The sequence below is a fragment of the Leptodactylus fuscus genome, chromosome 4 (genome assembly GCF_031893055.1).
Source record: "Leptodactylus fuscus isolate aLepFus1 chromosome 4, aLepFus1.hap2, whole genome shotgun sequence".
NCBI lineage: Eukaryota > Metazoa > Chordata > Amphibia > Anura > Leptodactylidae > Leptodactylus > Leptodactylus fuscus.
The window spans coordinates 137480788-137505922 of record NC_134268.1 but is presented as its reverse complement, the minus strand read 5'-3'; the positions used below and the strand labels follow the sequence as shown (position 1 = coordinate 137505922).

The window sequence follows — 25135 nt, the reverse complement described above, 5'->3', positions numbered from 1 at the left end:
CCCCAGAAGCTCTGTTAAACTTTTTAACAAGATTCCCAAAATGTTTGCTTGTACTCAACTTTTTAAAGATTTCTTTTGTCTTGATTTGTTTTTCAGCATGGCATGGGTATTCCGTCTATTTCCATAATGCTACATGAACTGATCAAATTACTGTATCATTCCAAATGCACTGATGTCACTGTTATCCGTATTGGCACTTCCGGAGGAATAGGTAACATTGCAGTTTACATTTCTGCTAAATATTCTTTTCCAGTATTATTGAAAGACATGTAATGTGAACAATGAATGTGATAAGAGGAGTAACAGGCAAAAACTAACACAAATGGACTATATAATAAGTCCATACATTGGAATCTTGTGCCTTTAAGGCTACCACATGGGCAATAATCAAAGCAATTTCCTTGACACTAGTGCAGTGTATTTATACTGTGTAGCCCCATCACAGCCATAACATGTTTTTTTTTTTTTTGTATAGTTTGGTCAAACACAGTGACATATTACACTCTTATAGAAGTTCAATTGGTAATTCAAACCTATTCATATATGTTTTAAAAAAAATACTGTACACCTCCATTACTGTATATCTACCATATATCATTCCTGTAGCAATAACAGATCAATTCTGTACTGCCCATATCTGTGCACTTAAGGACCATGAGGTTTGTATTACCACTGCAAGGGGGCGCAATTTAAAATACTAATGCTAGGTTCACACCTGTGTTCGGGTTTCCCCGCTTGGGACCCTACAAACAGAAACCTAATCCACTAAAAAAAGCCGAGAGGAAAGGACACAATGTTCCCGAAACGCGTCGCTTAGACTGGTTGACATTATACCTCAGACAGTTACTATGTAACTTTTTTATACTTGGTCATAAATAAAAGTTAAATTTTATTCTGTAAGGGTGTGATGTAGTAAACTGTCAGGAACTAACTTTGGTCAGTAGGTGGCAGCAAATTAATAAATGCCCATAGGGAATTAATGCAATTAATTCTTCAGAATGTAAATATTGTTCGAGGTTGCAAACTCCGATTACAGATAATTACTGGGACATTTTGGACTCCTACAAGCCTGGCAGTGTGCTGGGATTGCAGTTTTGATACCTTGCACTGGAGATAGTCATTTGCATCATCCATTACCAGGAAACAGGAAGTAGAGTTCTGGGGAGAGAAGGGTCCTGGCTGGAGGTGATGTGCTGAGGGGACAGTGGAGACCTGACATGCTGGAAGGCAGCCTGTGCTCTGCTGGATGGAAGAACTGCCATGCTGGCTGTGGACTGAGTCTGGAAAGCTCTGAAGCTCAGAAGGTAAAGGAGACCACATGAGAGGAAGGCCTCAAGGACTTGTAAGTACGGCTTGGCCGCGTCCACGTGGTGAAATATAAGGGACTCTTACGCTGACACCTTATCATCTGGGAAATTGGCCTGTCTGTTAAGTGGAGAGCTGGAGCATAGGATATAACTGTACTTTTATGTGAAGACCCCATTTCACTGTGGATTACAAATAGTATTGCGCAATACTTAGGGTGCACCCCAACGAGGGACCGATCCAGGAGAACCGTGTTCTTAAAGGACTTGTATCTGGTACCTGTTAAGTAACTGTGGGAACTAGGAGTATAGTGTTAGTTTGCTGCAATATTCTGTTGCATATTAGTTTGTATTTCTTCTCTGTTTATACCGTGTTACATGTTTTCCCAGATCGCTATTCTGTGACTTATTCAGTAAACTTTGTCCTGGGGATTAAAACACTGTGTGCGTCTGTGTGGCATCGTGTACCTGCTGAACCTGTGGGCCCAGCCCTTGGTCCTCTTTCATTTGGCGCTGCGAGCAGGGTACATTGATCGCCATGCAGAACGCTTCAGAGTCCGGGGAAGCTCCACCTGAGGCCCCAGTCAACCCTCCTGCCATGGCAGCAGCTCCGATTATGTGTCTGCCTGCAGGGGCGATCTTGAGTCAATTAGTACGATATGATGGTCAGAATAGGCCACTAGAAGACTGGGTTGCACATCTTAAAAGCACCCTCCGGTTATATAATTTGGCTCCTGATCTGCAATCAGATGTGGCGCTGAATGCCTTGGAAGGAGATGCCCGACGCACTGTAATGCTGCGCCCTGAGGAAGAAAGGAAGACACTGGAATCTATAATCTCGATCCTCGAGTCCATTTATGGAGAAACATCCAGTACCGGTAGCCTTAGATCCCGCTTCTTCACTCGCTTCCAGCGTGAAGATGAGACCATCCCCCAATTTGCCAATGCCCTCCAGGAGATTTGGTCACATGTACGAAAGAGAGAGGCCAGGGGTGCTAATGACCTTGGAAATGGAGATGAAATCCTCCGGGATCAGTTCATCCTCGGTTTGCGAAGCCCTCCTCTGCGCCAGGTGCTCAAGGACCGTATCCGGGTGGATGCTACTTTACAGTTTCAGAGGATACAAGCAGAAGCAGTGGCTCGAGATAAAGAAGAAGAGTATGGAGTGTACAACGTGAGAATGCAGTCTGCAGCAAGTCAGAGAACTCCTTCCAATGAAGAAGATTTGCGAGAGTTGGTGAAGGTACTTAGCACATCGGTGGGAGAAATTCAGAGACAGTTGGAACGGTTACAGGCCCCAGTTCCGCCTGAACACTGGGAAAGGGGTGCTGCTCTGATGGCTACTGCACCATGTCAAGCTCCTCTGGAGGAGGGAACAAGAAACTTCACCATGCATCACCCCAGTCCGTATCCACCTACACCTGGACAGACTTGGGGTTCTGCAAGTTATTCGAGGGCAAGGGGCCCCCAGTGTTGGATATGCCAAGAAAGAGGACATATCGCCCGGCAATGCCTGAGGAACCACGCAAACCCAGAATGTCTTCCGTTAAACGGGAACTCCCTGTGGCAGCGGGGCATGCCGCGGGGGAAGTAAAGTGCCAGGACGCCCCTGAAGACCCTCGGGACCTTGTGGCCGAAAGCCCTTACTTGGAAGTGCTGATTGAAGGACAATGGGTGAGATGTCTTATAGACACAGGATCAGAAGTAACCACGATGCCTTTGAAATTCTTTGAGAGAAACTTCGGCCATCTGATGAAACCTGAGAAGGACACTTTGATTAAGTTAACGGCTGTGAACCAGACTGCTATACCTGTGTTCGGAGTAGCTTGGATGAGAATAGAGCTATGCGGACAAGACGTTGGCAAGAAGGGAGTGGTGCTGGTGGAGAAGCCAGCTCGAGATGAAGCCCCAGTCGTACTGGGAATGAATATCCTGCGAGAACTAGATCAAGTCATGTTTTCAAAAGAGGGCCCTGGTTATTGGAAGAAAGCAACTTCCCATAAGCCCACCCGGAGAGCATTCCAGCGCTTGATCAGAGCATGCGGTATCTGTAAAAGCACCCCTGTGGGTAAACCCATTGGAACAGTATATGCTCCATATGGGACTACTTGCACCGTACCCCCACGTCAGGAGAAGATAATACGTATGCCGATTGGAGGAAACCGGAAGCTGAATGGCATAGATGTGCTAATTGAACCCCTGGGCTTGTCAGAAGCTAGCCGAAGTCCAGTGATCGCCAGAACAATTGTATCAGTTGCAGATGGACAAGTGCTAGTCCGGTGTATCAACGTACATGATTATGAAGTTACATTTCATGCAGGAGAGAAAGTGGCTGAATTGCATGTGCTCCAAGCAGAGACACTCACAGGTAGACAGTTAGCCCTACGGGTAGTGAAAGGTGATGCTTGGACTTTGGCAGTGGACCAGAATTTTGAAGAGAAGCCCACACCTGAGTGGAATGGCCAGCGAATTTTGGAGCAAATGGAAATTGATGCAAGCCAATTCACCTCTGATCAAATGGAAAGAATTGAAGCCGTACTGTGGGAGTTTCAATCTGCTTTCTCTCGGAGTGAGGAAGACTTTGGGTGCACAACGGCCATTGAGCACGAAATATCCACTGGGGATACTCCCCCAATACGAGAAAGATACCGGCAGATCCCACCTACTCTCTACCAAGAGGTGAAGACCATGCTGTCTCAGATGATAGACAGTGGGATAGTGAAGGAAAGCCAAAGCCCATGGGCTGCGCCGGTGGTTTTGGTGCGGAAAAAAGATGGGTCCTTGAGGTTCTGTGTGGACTATCGAAAATTGAATGCAGCCACAGTAAAGGATGCCTTTCCTCTGCCAAGGATAGAAGAGTCATTGACGGCTTTGCAGCGTGCCAAGTATTTCTCAACCCTAGATCTGGCAAGCGGCTACTGGCAGGTACCTGTTGCAGAAAAGGATAGGCAGAAAACTGCCTTTATTCTACCGATGGGGCTGTACGAATTCAACAGAATGCCATTTGGGCTGACGAATGCTCCGGGTACCTTCCAACGTCTGATGGAACACTGCCTGGGTGAATTGAACTTCGAGTCGATACTGATATACCTGGATGACGTGATAGTCCATGCACCCACATTTGAAGAACATTTGAGGAGATTGCGGCAAGTGCTCAGTAGGCTCCGCGCTCATGGCCTTAAAATCAAACCAAGAAAGTGCCATCTCTTTCAAACCAGCATAGAGTATCTGGGACATGAGGTATCTGCTGAAGGAGTTCGTCCTGCAGATAGTAAGGTGGAGGCCGTGAGCAAGTGGCCTCAGCCCAAGACACTTCGGGAAGTGAGAGCGTTTTTGGGACTGGCCGGTTACTACCGAAGATTTATAAAAGGGTTTGCGAAAATCGCTGGTCCACTACATGAACTCTTGAGAGGGACTTCCCAGGGTCCGAAGACACGCCCTATCTCATGGGGGCCGCCTCAGCAACAAGCATTTGATGAACTAAAGAAGGCCCTGACTAGCGCTCCCATCCTGGCATTTGCTCAATTTGACAGGCCATTCATCCTGTATACCGATGGAAGCCTGCACGGATTAGGAGCAGTGTTAGCTCAAGAACAGGAAGGCCAAGAACGAGTCATCGCATATGCTAGTCGATCCCTACGGGACTCTGAGAGGAATCCGGATAACTACAGCTCCTTCAGGCTCGAGTTGTTGGCGTTGGTTTGGGCGATGACCGAGAAATTCTCAGGGTACCTGACCGGGGCCCATGTACTAGTACGAACAGACAATAATCCATTGGCCCACCTGCAGAATGCAAAGCTTGGTGCTCTAGAACAGAGGTGGATGGCTAGACTAGCGAAGTATAACTATACCATCAAATATCGTGCTGGCAAAGACAATACCAATGCTGATGCACTATCTAGAGTCACCTGGGAGGTGCCAGTCAGAGAGGTCGATGAAGAAAATGAAGGAACTGAAATACCTGATCTCAGTCGAGTGCCCCGACGGTCACCCTTGGCAAGCTCAAGTGGGGTGGCTACTGGTGGCACGGTGCTATTAGGGAAGACTGAAGAAGAATGGGCACAGGTGCAGGATGATGATTCGGACTTACGGAAAATAAAATACTGGGTTAAAATGGAAACCTGGCCTAATCTTGACATGCGAAGTCATTTGTCTTCAGACGGATGGAAACTGTTACAACAATGGGACCGGCTAATAATTCAAAATGAGGTCATGTATCGGAGAGTGTTCCTGCCGACAGATCTTGAAGAGAGGTGGCAAATAGTGATCCCAGGTGTCTTGGCCCGAAGAGTAGCCCTTGAGGGACATGAGAAGGGTGCCCACTTTGGAGCAGAGAAAACGTACAGGTGGGTGCAGAGATTCGTATACTGTCCCCGGCTGGAGCAAATTGTCAGGGAAGTGTGCCAAAAATGCCGAGTTTGTGAGCTGGCGAAACCTCCAGAGCAGCGGGCCCCCATTCAAGTGATTCATACATCCGCACCACTAGAAATTCTGATGATTGACTACATCTTAATCGGACAATCAGTGAGTGGGCATCAGTATTGCCTTGTGATGACGGATCACTTCACAAAGTTCTCTGTGGCAGTACCAACCCGTGACCAGACGGCAGAGTCACCCGCCCGTGCAGTGTGCAGACACTTCATCCAGGTGTATGGATGCCCGAAACGAATTCATTCTGACCAAGGAGCTTGCTTTCAAGGGAAACTGATGGAAGAGCTATGTCGACTGTATGGGATGGAGAAGTCAAGAACAACTCCGTACCACCCGCAGGGCAATGGAGCCTGTGAGAGGTTCAACAAAACACTTCTACAGATGCTCTGTACTCTGGAAACAGATCGTAAAAGGCGCTGGCCTGAATATTTGCCCGAGCTGCTCTGGGCATACAATAATCGTGTTCATAACACTACTGGCTATACCCCGTACATGCTGCTGTTTGGTCGTCCTGGACAGGAAATCACGGAAATGAATCTCAACCCACCTTCTGAAGAGATAACTAGAACCGCTGAATCTTGGGTGCAGGAACACCGAGACAAACTGAGAACCATCCAACGGGTGGTCAATGAGAGATTGCAAAAGCAAGTCCCTAGAGATCATCAACCGGTGCAAACAGTACCATTGTTACCAGGTGAAAGAGTACTGGTTCGTGAAAAGCGGCCCACTAACAAATTGGATCACCGCTGGGAATCACAGCCCTACATTGTGAAACGACAAGTGTTTTCAGAAGGTCCAGTCTATGATGTCCAAGCAGAAAACTCTGATGGGCCAACTCGGAGGTTACACCGTAACATGCTGAGACCATGTCTTTCTGAGGGACGGTCCTTGCTTGAAAATACTGGAGAAGTTGAGCAAAGACGTCCAGACCCAGTGCGTTCAAGAGACACCGAGTGGTGGCTGGTCACTATGCCGCCTGTACAGACGAATGAAGTGCCTACTCCTGAATGTCCTGTGACAAATGATACCCCAGAAACTGCAGTACTACCCCGAGAGGAGTTGAATACAGTTCCTACACCAGTGACACCAAACCCAGGCATTCGCAGGTCGGAGCGCTCCACGGCAGGTATCCCCCCTCAGCGCTATGCAGCTGATGATTTTATTTGGTAGAGTTGTCGGGACGCCAACATTTTAGTGGGGTGGCATGTAAGGGTGTGATGTAGTAAACTGTCAGGAACTAACTTTGGTCAGTAGGTGGCAGCAAATTAATAAATGCCCATAGGGAATTAATGCAATTAATTCTTCAGAATGTAAATATTGTTCGAGGTTGCAAACTCTGATTACAGATAATTACTGGGACATTTTGGACTCCTACAAGCCTGGCAGTGTGCTGGGATTGCAGTTTTGATACCTTGCACTGGAGATAGTCATTTGCATCATCCATTACCAGGAAACAGGAAGTAGAGTTCTGGGGAGAGAAGGGTCCTGGCTGGAGGTGATGTGCTGAGGGGACAGTGGAGACCTGACATGCTGGAAGGCAGCCTGTGCTCTGCTGGATGGAAGAACTGCCATGCTGGCTGTGGACTGAGTCTGGAAAGCTCTGAAGCTCAGAAGGTAAAGGAGACCACATGAGAGGAAGGCCTCAAGGACTTGTAAGTACGGCTTGGCCGCGTCCACGTGGTGAAATATAAGGGACTCTTACGCTGACACCTTATCATCTGGGAAATTGGCCTGTCTGTTAAGTGGAGAGCTGGAGCATAGGATATAACTGTACTTTTATGTGAAGACCCCATTTCACTGTGGATTACAAATAGTATTGCGCAATACTTAGGGTGCACCCCAACGAGGGACCGATCCAGGAGAACCGTGTTCTTAAAGGACTTGTATCTGGTACCTGTTAAGTAACTGTGGGAACTAGGAGTATAGTGTTAGTTTGCTGCAATATTCTGTTGCATATTAGTTTGTATTTCTTCTCTGTTTATACCGTGTTACATGTTTTCCCAGATCGCTATTCTGTGACTTATTCAGTAAACTTTGTCCTGGGGATTAAAACACTGTGTGCGTCTGTGTGGCATCGTGTACCTGCTGAACCTGTGGGCCCAGCCCTTGGTCCTCTTTCAATTCTACCGCAGGAATTTGTCTCCTCTCATCCTGGATGCAGTTGGTCATTACATTTCACTTAAAAAAGCAGTCAGACACAGAAACTGTAATGGGGTCCACCAGGTTTCCATCCCTAAATGTGGAGAGTAAAGTCCTGCTTGCTTTCTCTTTGCATTTTTTAAGTGGAATAATGGACAGAATGCCCAAATGGGCAATGAGCAGAGGTTGATTTAACCTATGATTTATGAACATTTCTGTGTTTTGTACATTTGGATTCAATCTGTTGCTCTTTCAGTGCATAAATGTGTTTTATCTGCTCCAGCAGCAGATGCTTGACACTGAGTGCTGTCAGTGACCAAATTCTGTTCAATATAACAGCTCTCCAGATGTGTTCTCTTAGGTATTTGGTTCAACTGTTCTTATAATCTTCAACGTCTCTATTAAATGTTTAAGGTCTCTGTATATATATATATATATATATATATATATATATATATATATATATATATATATATATATGAAGAGCTCAACGGAAAAATGGCCTAAGTCCAAAAATCAATATTTTGAGAAAAACGAAGTTTAAAGTTTTAGCCTAAAGCAAACGGGCATTATTGTGGAATATATCTATCCAATGTAATCAGCTAATGAACACCGTTAATCCTAATCATAAATTGTATTATTTATTAAAAAAATTGCAGCTTCATGTATAAATATTATTTATTTAATATTATTAATTAATTACTACTATTATTAAACGATGAAGAATAATAATTACCTGCCTCCCTTTTCGGCGCTAAATATGTGCAAAAGTCGATTTAGAGCCTTTTAAACAATAAGACAAAGTTTTTACACTAATATAAACAACAGACCGGAAGTCACGATTTCAATGAAAAAATGACCAACGAGAGTGAAGTAAGTAAGTTTGTATTGGACTTAGGCCATTATTCCATTGAATGTAAATTCTTCTGCATTGAAATATATGGACTTAGGTCATTAATCCTAGGTACCTTGTAAACCCAATGCATAGAACGAGGTACAAAGAAGCTTTCTAGGTAATAATTTGAAATATGACAAAATGTGGACTTAGGACATTTTTCCGTTGAGCTCTTCATATATATATATATATATTTTTTATCATTGTTTTATTCACACTTTGAAGGGGTTTTCCAGCCCCTGATGCCTTTTCATACTAATGACTGCTGCACCAGTGGATGGCAAACATGTATTCTCCTATTCCAGTAATAGGAATGGCAGGTCCAATGAACCCCTTCTATAGAACGGATGAGGCTGCTGCTCTGCTTCTATTTCTGCAATAGGAGCAGCCTACACATGGTTCGTCTTCCACTGCAGCAGCTTCTGGTGCCAGGATGCTAATCTGTGTGTGATCAAGGTATCTGACCCTCACAGATCACATACAGATGGCCTATCCTATGGATTAGCCATCTAGTGCTATGGATTGGTCATCTATATGAAAAATCTAGTTGGGATTAAAGAGTTACTTTCTAAATCCTGTGTAAGATTTATTGGTTTTTCTTTATGTTCCATTTCTTCAGGTATTGATCCGGGATCTGTGGTAATTACAAGTCAGTCTGTGAATCCTTGTTTTAAGCCTGAGTTTGAACAGATAGTCCTTGGAAAGACAGTACTTCGTAGTACAGAACTGGACAGTGGATTGGCACAAGAGCTGGCTCACTGCAGTCAGGAACTCAATGAGTTTAACACTGTCATTGGACGTACTATGTGCACATTGGATTTTTATGAAGGCACGTGTAACATTTCCTAATTGTCATTATTATTTATCTGATAAATTGGTAAAATATATATTATGGTATGGCGTATAATAAGGATGCTTGTGGGTTTTGTTGATGTTTACGAATCCTAAATTGAATGTCTTCCCCCAAACACATATATACATACATACATACAACCAAATAGTGACTAACAGCTTTCCAGTTACACACCTTCTTAGAATGAAAACTGTCAATCACTGTTTGTGGGCGGGGTAAGAAAAACTCTTGTGGTCTGTCCCAGGAGTCTTTTCTAAATTTACTTTGCATTCCTTGTCCTAGCTGGTGACACTTGTAAGATGCCTATATTTAAGGTGCCACAATGACAAAAGCAATGATGTATGAGTATGGAAACTATATCTATATACAAAATATATCTACTATACAAGATAGATAATCATTCTGCTCAGCAGGAGGTCTGACCCCTGAGACGCCCGCAGATTAGCTGTTTGAAGAGACAGTAGCCTTCATTTGGGCAATGCGGCCTCTTCACTGAATACCAAGCAGACACCATACATTGTACAAGGAGTGTGCTCGGTATTGTAGCTCAGCCCCACTAACTTAATAGGACTGAGCTGCACATAGGCTTATGTGACCAATGAATGCGCTGTCACTGACCTGTAAAGCAGAAATGGCATTTAGTAAAACTGTGGCTTCGAGCATCTGATCTGTGTGGTCACACCTCTTGCTCATCAGATATTGATAACTTATCCTCAGGATAGGTCATCAGAATTTAACTCCGTATACTCCTTTAACACCTGTGATTTCTACAACTGTTAGTGTTTTCTTGACTTTTTGTAACTAGGGAAGGTTTTCTACAGTTCCCGCAAATGATTAACTATCAGCATTATAACCTATAAATGAGGAAACTTCAGCTTGAACCATATTGTAACTGCAAATTCAAGCTCAGGCGTTGTGTAAGGCAGAAACATTTTAGAGATAAGGTACAAAACTGCCAGATGAAAGAACATGATCCTAACTGTGATTTCTTTGACAGTGTAATGCCCGATTCACATTAGAGTTCGGCTTCTGTCCGGAAGGACTCCGCATGAGGAGCCCCCCAAACGGAATACCAACACTAATGCAAGCGTTGTGCAGTTAAGCACACGGACCCCATAGACTATAATGGGATCTGTGTGCTTGCTGGGCACTGCTCGCATGAGATTCTGTTCGGGGTCATGCAGACTCCTTCCGGCTGGAAGCCATTGTGAACCGGCCCTAATGGCATTATTGCAGGAGAGGCCTCTATTACCCTGTGGTTGTCTAGCCAATAAAACTGAACCCTTGATCTCTTGTCTTTGTCTCCTCCTGTAATTTTCACCAGTAGAGATGAGCGAGTAGTATTCGATCGAGTAGGTATTCGATCAAATACTACGGTATTCGAAATACTCGTACTCAATCGAATACTATTCATTATTTGCAGTAAATATTCGATTTAGAACCAGCGTTGATTGGCCGAATGCTATACAGTGTATAGCATTCGGCAAATCAAGTCTGGTTCTGCAACAGGCTCGTCCTTGCTAGTTGGGAGAGCTGGCAGCTTGCTGTTATGAGAGAGCTTACTTTTTCTCATAGGAATGCATTAACCAGCGTTTATTGGCCAGTGTATAGCATTCGGCCAATCAACGCTGGTTCTGCCGGAGACTCGTCTGTGAGGAGGTGGAGTCTAAGATTGGACCACAGCAGTCTCCATTGTGGTCCGATCTTAGACTCCACCTCCTCACAGACGAACCTTCGGCAGAACCAGAGTTAATTTGCAGAATGCTGTACACTAGCCAATCAACACTGGTCAATTCATTCCTATGACAAAAAAGTCAGCTTCCTCGTATCAGCAAGCTGCCAGCTCTCCCGACTAGCAAGGACGAGCCTGCTGCAGAACCAGCGTTGATTTGCCGCAGGCAGGAGAGCTAGTCAGGAGAGCTGGCAACTTGATGTTACGAGGGAGCTTACTTTTTATCAGCACAACTGCAAGCGCTATGCAGTTAAAGCGCACGGACCCCATAGACTATAATGGGGTCCGTGTGCTTTAACTGCACAGCGCTCCTCCTAAACACTCTCCTCCTGCTACTCGTGGACTCTCCTTTAGTCGAATAGTGGTTTCCCCTGAAACGAGCATTTTTCCCCATAGACTATCATGGGATTCGATATTCGATCAAGTAGTCGAATATTAAGGCTCTAATCGAAACGAATATCGAATCTCGAATATTTCACTGTTCGCTCATCTCTAGTCACCACAAATTAATAAAATGAGTAGAACTAGAATGAATAAATGGCAAATTGTATAAAGGAAGAAGGAAAGTTATCTCACTGGTAATAAAATGAAGCAGATCACAAAGTATTCTATACAGTGGTTGAGCGCATATGACTCATGTAACTACTTATTACTACTTATACTAGAAACAGATTAGTCTTACAGTCACAATATTACTATGAGCAGAGCATCTGAACTATTGTTTTATAATATAGGTCAAGCACGTCTAGATGGAGCAATCTGTTCCTACACAGAAGAGGAGAAGATGCAGTACCTGAAGTCAGCATATGAGGCCGGGATAAGAAATATTGAGATGGAGTCATCAGTGTTTGCAGCAATGTGCAATATAAGTGGTCTGCGGGGTAAGATCAATTTATTCATCTAACACTGATTTAGTTACTAAGTTAATATCATGCAAAAATTCTAATTCTTACATAAATAAAATTGAACAAACAGTATTTGCTGCTGATTTCTCTCCATGGAATAGTTAGCAAAAAATACAACACAGAAACAGTGTGAAATCAGGCTTCTCAAAAAAACTAAAAAAAAAAAAATAGATAAACTTTTAGTTTTCCTTGCACTATAAATCAATGTACTATTATTTCTTTGCTCTCCCAAAAATTCAACCTGTGATCCACAGTAGGAAAGTCCCACCAACTTCCACAAGATTCTATGGCAATAAATAAATGGTGAAAAATGCATCGAAGGAATTTTGTTTAAAGAGATTCTATCAATAGAATCCCATTTTAAGCTAAACCCAAGTAGGAATATCCTTAAGAAAGGCTATTCTTCCTCTACCTTTAGATGTCTTCTCTGCGCCGCTGTTCCTTAGATATCCCGATTTTCGTTCGTATGCTAATTAGTCTTCTCGCAGCACTGGGGGCGGCCTCCAGGGCTCAAACAACACTTGGGTCATCCCCAGTGATGCGAGAAAACTATCCAGCGCTACCTTCTTCTTTTTCGCCTTCTCTGCCTCTTCTTCCTTGTCCCATAAAGTCTTCTTCAAAAGTGTCGACTGCACATGTCTGTCGCCATTTACTTGTGGCCGTACAGGAAAGAAAAGGCCGAGGAGCCGAACAAGAGCAAAGCAGCACAGGATAGTTTTCTTGCAGCACAGGAGATGCCCCGCCTTGCTGTGAGAAAACTAATTAGCATATGGATGGAAACTGGGATATCTAAGGAACAGTGGCGTGGAGAAAACAAAGGTAGGGGAAGAATAACCTTTCTTAAGGCTATTCCGACATGAGTTTAGCTTAAAACGGGATTCTAATGATAGAATCCCTTTAAATTCACAAACACATATATACATATGTATATATTAAGCATAAAATCAAAGTTGCTCTTGGCTGTATTCTCTGTCCGACCTAGAGTTTGGCTATTGTGATTCCACCTGTGGCAGATGTGAACTGTTAGCTAACTGTGGGGAACACAGTCACTCATTGGTTAGTACTGTTGCCTTGCAGCACTGGAGCTGGATCCAGCATGGCATTTGTATGTCATCCTCCTGGGTTTGTGTGGGTTTGCTCCAAAACACATACTGATACGGGATTTAGATTGCAGCAGTGAGGGATAATAATACCTGTAAAGTGCTAAGGATTATGTTGGCACTATATAAGTTAGCAAAATAAAGAAAAACAAACTATCAAACTGAGGAGTATGGTTTTCCATTTGTGGAGATTGAAGTAAACTGAAGGAATTCATTGTATTCTCAGATACTGCTTGTCACATTCATCTGTTCTTTATTTGAGAACTAACAGTACCCGCGACTTCGTCCGCAGCAGTGTTCCCGCGTTGCACAACGCACCCACAGTGCGGGCCCGCTCCCCCTCATTGCCCGGCGTCCTCTGCCACCACTTCCCTTGACCCTGGCACCCTCCCCCCCCTTCCCTACCGTGACCCAGGCCCCCTTTTCAAACTCCCGTGACCCTGGGCCCCCTTTCCACCCCTCCCGCGACCCTGGGCCCCCTTTTCACCCCCACCCTCACCCTCCCCCCTGTGACCCCGGCTCCCTTTCCAAACCCCCACGACCCCAGGCCCCCTTTCCACCCCTCCTGTGACCCTGGCCCTCTTTACACCCACAGGGGTGTACTAGGAGGGTATGAGGAGGGTGTACTGGGAGGGTGTGAGGAGAGTGTATTGGGATGAGTAGGGTGTACAGGGAGGGTGTACTGGGCATAAATAGAAATTGCTAGGGGGTTCAGTGGGTGGATGCTGGGAAACGGCTGTCTGGAAAAACACTGACATTCCCACAACCAGGAATTATTGCATGAGCCTAAAAATAAAAGGCATGGTAAAAATCACACATAATAGAGAGATATTCAGTTATGTTTGCTCATTTATATAACAAGCATTTCCTGCCTTTAGTCACATTTTCTTAGTCTTCGAAAACTCCTTTAGGCCGGGGCCCTACTTGACAGAAAGAAATGTGGCATTTTACAGTCACAACAAAATGGGTGAGATTTTAGTGAATCTCATCCCCACTTTGCATTAAAATATGTGCTGTGGACACGCAGCGATTTCCAAACTATTGTGGTTTTGTAAATAGCAGCATGTTAATTATACCTATGGAAAAGGCAGCGGTTTCCCTATAGATATAATTGAAGCAGAAAGTCCACAGATGAAAACTCTGCCAACTCTGTCAAAAGCACTGCGGGAAGAACTGTGATGTGTCGCCGCCACAACACTACATGTGGTTTTAGCCTTAAATTGAATTGGGAGGGATGGAATATTCTGCCCTGAGTGACTGCTCTGGTCACCATGATGAAACAATGAGGTCTATTAACCCCTGTATAATTCTGTATGTTTCGCCTCTAATATGCTGCTCAATGTGAATTATGTCATTTCAGCTGCAGTGGTTTGTGTCACGCTTCTGAATCGCTTGAATGGAGACCAGATCGCCAGTTCACATGATATCCTGAAAGAATATCAACAAAGACCTCAGAAGTTGGTTGGATACTTTATAAAAAAATGTTTGTCTCAGGTTTAAGCCTGGACTATGATTGGCCCATAATTTCATAGATTATCACGACCAACATTGTTACCGTATTTTTCGGACTATAAGACGCACTGGACTATAAGACGCACCTAGGTTTTAGAGGAGGAAAATAGGGAAAAAAAATTTTGAAGCAAAAACTGGTAAAATATTTAATATATGGGAGTTGTAGTTTTGCAACAGCTGCAAGGCCACATTGACAGGTGACCCTGCAGCTGTACGGGGATGCATAGAGCGTTTTTTTTGCGGGTCCAGCTGTAATTTTTAGTTATACCATTTTGGGGGATATCTATTGCTTAGATCACCTTGTATTGAAAAAAAAAACAGGAGGTGATTTAGAACTTTTATTTATTTCATATTTTTAAAGCTTTTTTTTTTTTTAACTATTTTATTCCCCCCCGGGGGCTTGAACCTGCAGTCACTTGATCGCAAGTCCCATAGACGGCAATACAACTGTATTGCCGTCTATGGGACATTCTGTATATTAGTATTACGGCGGCTGGTCATAGAGACCAGCCGCAATACTAATACAGCAGTGACAGGCCTGGGAGCCTCATTAGGCTCCCGGCTGTCACCCGAACAGGTCGGCTCCTGCGATATCGCCGCGCAGGAGCCGGCCGGCAACTTTACAGGTACGGGGCCGGTGGGGACCGGCCCCGGGGGAGAAGGGGCCACGGATACTGACCTGGCATCCGCTGTACTAGAGAGGCGGATGCCGGGGAGGGATAGACGCTGGGGCCTGAGACATCGCTACGATCCTCTGCCATGCATGAAGCCAGTGGCGGGGGCACGGAGGAGCGGAATAGCATCACTCCTCCCGCCGCTGGCTTCATGCAGGGCAGAGGATCGTAGCGATGTCTCAGGCCCCGGCACCTGTAATGGCGTCTATCACTTGCCAGCTTCCGCCTCTCTATTACAGCGGATGCCAGGCGCCACCTTCAGACTATAAGACGCACCCTTCTTTTCCCCAAAAATTTTGGGGGAAAAAAGTGCGTCTTATAGTCCGAAAAATACGGTATATTATACTGTTTATTGCATTACATTTTATTACATTGATGCATCTAAAATAATAAATGAAGAAACTTTGCAAGTAGTATTGCTAAGAAATATTTTCTGCATAGCTCCAATACAAACCTACGTGTATTTATGACCACAATACCCTGGGCCACGTGTTACTGGCGTTCATCCAGCCTTATTGTCTTAGGAAATCTACAAACAGTGGCGGTAAAAACACTGCAGAATCTGACTAAAGTTTAAAGTCTAAAACTGTGAAGACGTATATGTCTACATAGGAGTAAGATGCACACTTTACTTTCCGAATTTTGAGATCCAGATTAAAAAATAAAGATTCAGTCAGAATTGTGCATACATTTTAATTTCAACATTATTCACTGTATGGTTGTCTTATGTGTTATGTAAATTGAATTGATGGCTGCACTGTATGTTACCCATTTCCAGTAGTTTCCACTCTATTTATTACTTTATTTTTATTATAATTAGATTTTTAAATGACTTTGCTATTTCACACTGGTCAGTAATTCTATTGTGTCAGATAGATTGTATATATCTATATATATGGTGTATAATATGTACTCTATATTTAAAGATTCTACAACTTACACTGGTTGACAAAAAAACAAACAAACCCAGATAGAAATGTTGGATTGCTGCAAAGCTCGGCATGCAGTTATGTCTCAGGCAGATATAGAAATGGTTACCGGTGTGATCTGATTAGACTTGGTATTGCCGAGGGTGTAAAAATGCTTCCTCTGCTACCCTATAAAAAAGGCTCTTAGAGGATACTTTTGGGTGGTGCATCTCTTGGTGGAAGATCATTGACTTGGCTTCCAACCGTCTTTTTTAGGCAGGATATGCTCCCATGTACAGCAAAGATATCCAAGTAATGTCTCTGCTATATAACACTGCCTTGGCCTGCTGCTCACCAGATTTATTACCAAACAAGCATTATGGGATCAGATGAATTGCCTGCTTTAGCAGCCTATAACTGTGCAGGATCTACAGGCATTTGTATGCAACAGGATTCCATACGGAACCTGTATACCTCCTTCCCCAAACATGTCATCCTGTGTACAGGCTAGAGGTGGCCTAACAGGGTACTAGAGTCTCCTTTCAGTTTATTTCAATAAACATATCCTTTCACCCTAATATTGTAATCACTTAAAAATACCATCACTATATTCACACATACAAAGTTTCATGTGATTCCCACTCCTTCTTGGGGCTTTGCTTTTGTCAATCAGTGTAATATATCACAGCTTTTAGTTTAAGAAAAATACTTTTATATCTATTTATTGTTTGAAACATCATGTCAGGAAAATTGCAGTTTAAGTAAATTCAGTATATTTTACAAATACAGTAATTATTTTTTGTTATGTCTCAAATAAAGACAAATTATGGTGCTTTCAATCTGTTTTGACAGTTTCTTGACAATTTTGAAATGTTCTGTTCTTTTGTGTAAGATGGCCAGACTTTGTATTCTTTGTTATATACTATTATTCCCCCTGATCGGACACTTTCAGCACTGAGATGGAAGTACATACAGTTATTATGCTGATGACCTACAGGCATTTGCTTTATCTACAGTGTTTGTTTTTTACGGAATAATTACTTATGTTTTATTTCTTCAAACTGCTGTCACATCCTTGTCTTCATTGGCAGTAATGTATATGGCATGTTGGGAGAACAGTTATTTTCAGATCCTTTAGCACTTTGGTAGGGATAAATATAAACACAACTCAAAAAAGAAGAGGGGATAGAGCGCAGATCATATGGAAGATCCCCTGAATAGTGTAGCCAGGTGAACTCTCACCGTACAAAGCTGAAAGATACAAATCCTTTATCCGATTATCAGTGGTCAGATACATTACACTGCTTTTCGATTCCTCCATGATGACATTGCAAAGCTGCTGGATATTAGAAACCTTGTGCTCCTCCACCTTCTGTTTGAGGATGCCCCACAGATGCTCAATAGGGTTTAGGTGAGGAGACATGCTTGGTCAAGTCCAGCACCTTTACCCTCAGTTTCTTGAGTAAGGCATTGGTCATCTTGCAGGAGTGTTTGGGATTGTTGGGGATCATGCTGTGTTTCAGTATGTCACAGTATATGTTGGCATTCATGGCTCCCTCAATGAACTGTAGCTCCCCATAGCCGGCAGCACTCATGCAGCCCTAAAGCATGACACTCCCACCACCATGCTTAACTGTAGGCAAGACACTCTTGTCTTTGTGCTCCTCATCTGGTTGCCGCCATATCTGACACCATCTTAACCAATTAAAGGGATCCTATCATACAAACCCTTTTTTTCTGAGTAACACTTAGGAATAGCCTATTCTTCTCCTACCTTTCGTTGTCTTCTTCACGCCGCCGTTCCGTAGGAATCCCGGTTCTTGTCGGTATGTAATGAGTTCTCTCGCAGCACTGGGGGCGTCCCCAGTGCTGCAAGAGAACTCTCTCCAGCACCGCCTCCATCTTCGTCAGCAGCGTCCTCTTCATCCTCTTCTTCCGGCGGAGGTTTCCGACTTCTAGGCCTCGGGCAGAGCAGACTGCGCATGCCCACAGGCCACGAGAAAATGGCCTCTTACAATACTGTGCAAGTATGGCACCTTGGCAACCTTCTTATAGCTTAAGCTATCTGCACTTTCAGACCCTCAGAGAGTTATTTTCCATGAGGTACCAGGTTGAACTTCCAGTGACCAGTATGAGAGCGAGAGCCATAATACCAAATTTAAGACAATAGTACATGGTATAAAAACACCACTAGGATATATTAGCAACCCCAGTTCAATACTGCCTTACTATTTTGCACTATAATACATTCACAGTGCATCTACTGGATGTTGCATACGTGTATATAGGGTATAAATTACAGAGATGTGTCTAAGCCCAAGGTTAATTTTGCATGTGATTACATCTCTTTCCAAAATTAGTATGATAGATACCTCTATGTCAGTTGCCCACTAAATAATTGCCAGAGCAGTGTTAAAGCGGTTGTCCCATAATAAGGATCCTATCTATACTGCTAGTTTATGTGGATATAAGACTTTTCCTAAATACATTGCTTTATCAAAACTGCTTTGTTTGGCCGCTATCTTAATTTATTCACTTCATTGTTTACATGAGTTTCTATGACCGTGGGGCCCATTCTGAGATTATCTGCTCAGTCCCCATGTGAAGTAGCTGCCTGCTCTCGGGGAAGGTGGTGGGGGGGGGGGGGGGAGAAGAGAGGCTGAGTGCTGGGAGCAGCTCTGAGCTGTGTATGTCTCTGCCACAGACAAGCAACGGAGCTCCTCAGATAGGGGAGGGGAGAGGTGAGAGCTCCGGGATTTCTGAGCTCTTATCTCCTGCTCTTCCACTTATCAGTCGATTTAATTGAATTTGGCTGATAAGGGCTGAGATAGGGAGTCCGATACCTCTGTATGTATTACAAACTGACTCAAATCCAGCTCTGCTACATCAGCTTCTTCATCAGTTTCATACTGTGGTAATTCATTTACAACCAATCCCTCATTACTGACTGCAAACATAGCAGATAGCAGAGCAAGTGAAGCTCCACCCAACCAGCAAGTGAAGAGAGCACACAGCCTGCAGGCTGCTGAACAAGCGTGATGGGAATACTCCTTTAAGTAACAGGGTTCTAGTGAATCTCTGCAAGGTGTATAGCAAGAGTGTAGGCAGCCTAATAATACTGCTATGTCAGCTGGTGTAGAGCCTGATATTGGCTGTCCTTACACATCTATTATGTCCTCCGTGCTGCTGGGCTATGCTAACATCTCCCTTGTTACTGTTGCTGCCCTTCTATTCATAATGTGATATAGTATAATAGCTCTACTCGTTTCTCCTACTACAATAGGATCATCAGGAGAGGTAAAAATGATAGATAGGGAAATAATTGTGGTGAAAAACCGTAGTTCCCGAGGCTCTGGTGGTGAGCGCCAGTACTGGTAAGAAAGCTGATTCCCTAGCCCTCCTTGTGCTTTTCCTGCACTATGTCTCCACTTGTCTATATACTAAAGAGAGTCCTCTTCTATGTGCTGCAGATATCCAGTATTAAAAAGTCTCTAAGGCTTAAGTCCCACATTGCGGAAATTCAGGTTTTTATGTTGTAGATTTTGTTGTGGATTTTTGAGCCAAAGCCAGGAATGGATTTAGCAAAAGGTAGAAGTATAAGAGCTTCAAAAAAGTGCAAAAAAAAAAAAAAAAGCTGCGTTTCCCCAACATGTGGCCTTAGCATAAGAGGAAACATAAGACCCTTTGTTATCAGTCCTCATGCATTTTCTAAAACTAAGCAGAAGACTGAGGGTCCATTCACGTGGAGGAATACAGCGCTTTATTTGGTGCTGAATTTTCAGTGCTGTTAAAAAAAAAAAAGCCTCCCATTGATTTCAACGGGTTCTGCTAGCTTTTTTTCCCCACTAGCGGAATTTTCCACTAGCGGAGAAAAAAAGCTAGTAGCACCCATTGAAATCAATGGGATGCTTTTTTTTCAGCGCTGAAAATTCTGCGCCAAATAAGGGCTAGTTCACACGTAAAAACCACCTGGCTTATTTTGGTCCCGAAAAATACCGCTTCCTAATTGAATTTTGACCCGGAGGCGTTTTTTGGAGCGTTTTCTGAAGCAGTTTTTACCAAAAACTGCTCCAGAAAACGCTCCAAAAAAAACGCAGTTTTCCCCTCCCCTAAAGTGAATGGACTGTAAAAAAATCTGCCTCATTGCCCCCGTGTGAACTAGCCCAGCAGCACTTTCCTCCGTGTGAATGGACCCTAAATCTGAACGCTGCATTAGCTATCTCCAACATCTTCCTGAGGATTATCCATCGAATATGGTATATTCAATGTTTGCACGCATGTTTCTGAAGATGAGCAGATGACAAAAACTAAAAAATGATTTATTTTTTAAATTGTATATATCTAGTAAGAAAAAATCTAAAAAAATACAAACAGGAATTTGCTGAGTTTTTTGAGTCATCTAACCCCTCTGAGAGGGATCTTCAGATATCAGAATCAGATTTAGACATGGCGATTTCTGAGGATAATTATTTCTTTAAAAAATAAATTTCTTTTAATTAAAAATGTTAAAAAAATAAATACATTTTGGAACCTGGACAGGCTGTCTCGTCCTCTCTGTGAGAGTCTGTTTTACTGTATTTCCCCAAGAGAAAGGCTACAGTTCTTCCGGGACATCCATAATGGAGATGGAATGGAAATCACTTTTAGAAGATGTGAAGTTTAAAACTGTGTACAAATAAGATCCCGGGGAACGTGAAGTTTGGGAAGAGGCAGTCAGAGTTGATCCAGCAGTTGCAAACTTCTGCAGAAAATCCTTTTTTTTTTCCAGCAGATGATTGAGATCCAATAGATTGAAGAGCTGACACTTTTCTGAAAAAAGTATGTGCCTCCCTAGCAGCTTTATCTAAAGCCGCCAGGACAGCTGTTCCTTTGTCCACGGCTCTAAGATTATGGTTAAGCCAGCTGGGAAGAGATATTCAAGATGGCGTGCCAAGGGAAGAGCTAATGGCACAACTTTATTCACTTAAACTTACTGCACATTTTTCTTCAGATTTTCCTTTAGATACCTTAATAATCAAAGAATCCAGCAATGAGTCTAGTAGTTACCAATTCAGCAAGAAGAGCCATATGGCTAAAACTTTGGACAGAGGAAGCTATATCAAAATATAATCTATATTCTATTGAACCCTTTGAACTTGATGTTTTGGGGGGAAAAAAATAGATCAGCCCTGGTCTTTCCACAGACCAATAGAAGCTTAAGCCTCGCCCACGTTACCAGAAAAGAAATTAATTGTTCCTGAAGAGAGAAAATAATAGACAAATTGATCATAGCAGACTCTATCAAGAATTTAGATCCACTGTGAAAAATTTCCCCGCATGGTACAGCCTCACCACAGACAAGTGGCTTCTGGATCTTCTAGAAATTCTCAATAAACAAAAGGATCATTTTCAAGAAATTCCACGTTTTTCCTCTTATACAAAAACTTTTGCAAAAAATGCCATTGAAGAAGTTCCAGAAGCTGGAATTTTATTCAAGAATCTTCCGGTTCCAAAGGTTCTTGGAAATGATTCAGACCTCAGGTCTCTAATTGAGAATGTGAAGAAGATTCACTTCATTATGGAAACAATAAGAGCAGTTAGAGCAGCCTTACAGAAATACTACATTTTAGCATCTCTAGACCTAAAGGATGCATTTTTATATGCTCCCATCCAGACTATTTCAAGGCTATTCCTGAGGATAGCAGTCAATCATTTACGGATCAATCCGTCATTACCAATTCAAAGCTCTTCTTTTTGGTCTGACTTCCTCTCAAGGGTCTTCATCAAAGTGGCAATAGTAGTAGCAGCTCTGAGACTGAAAGCAATTCAAGTTTTGACTGATAGCTGCTCCATCGGCATCTCTTCTGTAAGATCTCCTCAATATAGTCGTCATGGCACTCAAGGAACTTGGTTTACAAACATATTAGGAGAAATCCCTTTTTGTTGTTAGAAACAAACTATTTCTAGATTTTCAGAATAAACACAGAACTGCAGGCATTTTATTTCCCCAGAAAAGAATTTTAAAAATCCAAGCTGAAGTAAAGTTAATCAAACTCACATACCAAGACCTAAAAGGGTAGCTCAATCCATGCAACCTAGAGAACAGGTCAAGGAATCACTTATCACAACCACAGATGCCTCCAAGAAAGGTTGGGGTGCTCATCTACAAATTTTATGGTCGCAAGGCCTTTGGGACAAATTTCAAGAGATGAAAGCTGTCAGGTTAACATTACTTCACTTCAAATTGTTGATCCCGAAAAAACCTGTCCTAACTACAACAGACAGCCAGGTAGTGGTAGTGGGCATTTTAACTAGCAAGGTGGAACTCAACGCAAGCTAGTGATGGCCGAATGCATGAAGATTTTACAATGGGCAGAATCTGGCGCTCTGCATATAAAAGGATCTCTACACCAAAACAGATTGTCTAAGCCGGAAGACTCTTTTCAGACCCCAGTATATAATGATCGGAGACCCAGGGGAGGATACAAACATAAAAAACACTGTTACTTACCTCTCCTGACTCCGGCGCACTCCCTGCTGATTTCGCCATCTTCAATGTTGGTACAGATGTCACCTGAGCCAGGCCTGCGTCGCGATGCATAATGATGTAGGCCCGGCCCACATGATATCTGGAACTTCACCAAACAGGCCCAAAACCTGCCGGAGCGCAGGAGAGTTAAGTAACAGTGTTTCTGTTCCCTCACCTCCCCTGGGCCTCCAATTGTTATACTCTGGGGTCTAAGAATATAATGATAGCAGTGTTTGTAGGTTTTACGAACCGGCGGCCTTAGTTACCGACCCTCATTCCGGCTCCACAGAAGGGGAAGCACAGGCACTAGTGAGCAAGAGCAGGGATAAGTAAGTAAATACGGTCCGTTACCTACTGGGGTTACTCCAGCAGGTAACAGCCTATTTAAAAAATTAAAAAAACCATCAGGGGCCCACCGGGCCCCCTAAATTCCCAAGCCCCGTGGCAGCTGCTACCCCTGTAGTTACGCCACTGGATAGTCGTCGTGTTCAGACCAGGAAACATGGTCTGTATAATAGAAACATCTTCCTTGACTGAATCATAGTGATTTATGATACTGTTAGTTTCAGAATGACCACAATTCTACTGTTCCAAACTCAAGTGATGCTGTACATGCGTGCGGTGGGGTGCCTAGATCCTACCAGAAAAATTCACTCTGAGAGCCCATTATACAGCTAATGCTGTTTCTTCATTCATTCCTATGATACTTACATATCATAGGAATATCTGGAGAAATGGATGCCCACATATTAAAACTTTTGTCAGTTGAAGTGTCTTATTGCTGTTCACATGACACAGCTTACGTCAGTAAGAAGATTCAATACAATTTACATTTTTCTAACAGCCAGAGAATAAAACATTTGTGAGAAATCTATTTTAATCAATGCTAATCATTATCAAGGATAAAAAATTGTTTCTGGTTCATTTTTAATTAAAATAGAAACACTTATGTTTAGTGATTTTGAGTTAAAATGCATCAGCATCCATTGAAATCACATTATTAGCATCTGCTTATCATATCCACTTTATAGATACTAAGAATGGTCTGTTTGCATACACTAAATATGTAGAAAACTGAGCCGTTTCTATCCATTTTCTTTATCTCAGACGAAAAAGCATAGTATGTTTTTGTTTGGGGGAAAAAAAAGCCCCATAATAAATAGGAATATTAATGGGAGCAGATTAAATGTGCAATTTAAGTAACTGTTTCAATGGGGTGGTCAGAGGCTCGGGACAGTCACGCCCTCGCTAGCTACACTACTGTTAGACACCAAACAGAACCTGGATGTGTATAGAATTATGTCATATTGTAAATATGACAGGTTGCTTGATCACGGAACCACTGCAAATGAAGGCAACGATAACTAGCTGTCTATAGCAGTATACCTAAGGCCTAGTTCACACGGGGCAAGGGGGGTGCATTTTGGTCCTGATTTTGATGCGGGAAGCCGCGTCAGAATAGGACCAAAATACGCCTGCCACGACTGTCGTGGCTTCGGACATCGCGGCTGATTGAGGCGCGGAATCTGCTTGAAGAAAGGGCAGCTCGCTTCTTTTTTTCTGTGAGCAGGAACATGTCGCTCATGGAAAAAAGTAAGCTAGCGGTCTACATAGACCTCTATTGTGAGGGGGCAGATTCTGATGAGGATTCAGTGCCAAAATCCTCCCCCTCTTGCCCCGTGTGAACGAGCCCTCACAGCCACCACACTATGACACCACCTGACCCATCAATCAAAGTTAATGGAACCACAATTACCCCTGTCCCACAGGCCCGATGCCTTGGGGTAACCCTGGACTCTGACCTATCCTTCAAGCCACATATTCAAGCCCTCAACACCTCCTGCCGCCTCCAGCTCAAGAACATCCACCGAATTCGCCCCTTCCTCATCCAGGAAACTACCAAGATGCTCGTCCAGGCCCTCATAATCTCCCGCCTAGACTACTGCAACACCCTTCTCCATGGACTCCCAGCTATCACACTCGCCCCCCTCCAGTCCACCTTAAACTGCACTGCTCGCTTAATCCACCTCACCCCCCCATCTTCATCGGCTGCTCCCCTCTGCCAGTCCCTCCACTGGCTACCTATAGCCCAGCGAATTGAGTTCAAGCTACTAACACTAACATACAAAGCCATCCACAACCTGTCCCCTTCATATATCTCTGAATTAATCTCC

The 25135-nt window shown here is 43.4% G+C and overlaps 1 protein-coding gene across 1 annotated transcript in view; it reads left to right on the top strand.

The window, feature by feature from the left end:
• The window catches only part of UPP1 (uridine phosphorylase 1), a 32749-nt gene extending 17596 nt beyond the window's left edge, over positions 1–15153 (top strand). The window contains exons 5-8 of the mRNA XM_075271157.1: positions 97–211; positions 9389–9598; positions 12089–12235; positions 14720–15153. Coding sequence (XP_075127258.1) covers positions 97–211; positions 9389–9598; positions 12089–12235; positions 14720–14859 — 612 coding nt within the window. The 3' untranslated portion in view covers positions 14860–15153. The remainder of the gene's footprint in view (positions 1–96; positions 212–9388; positions 9599–12088; positions 12236–14719) is intronic.
• Positions 15154–25135: the final 9982 nt, after the last annotated feature.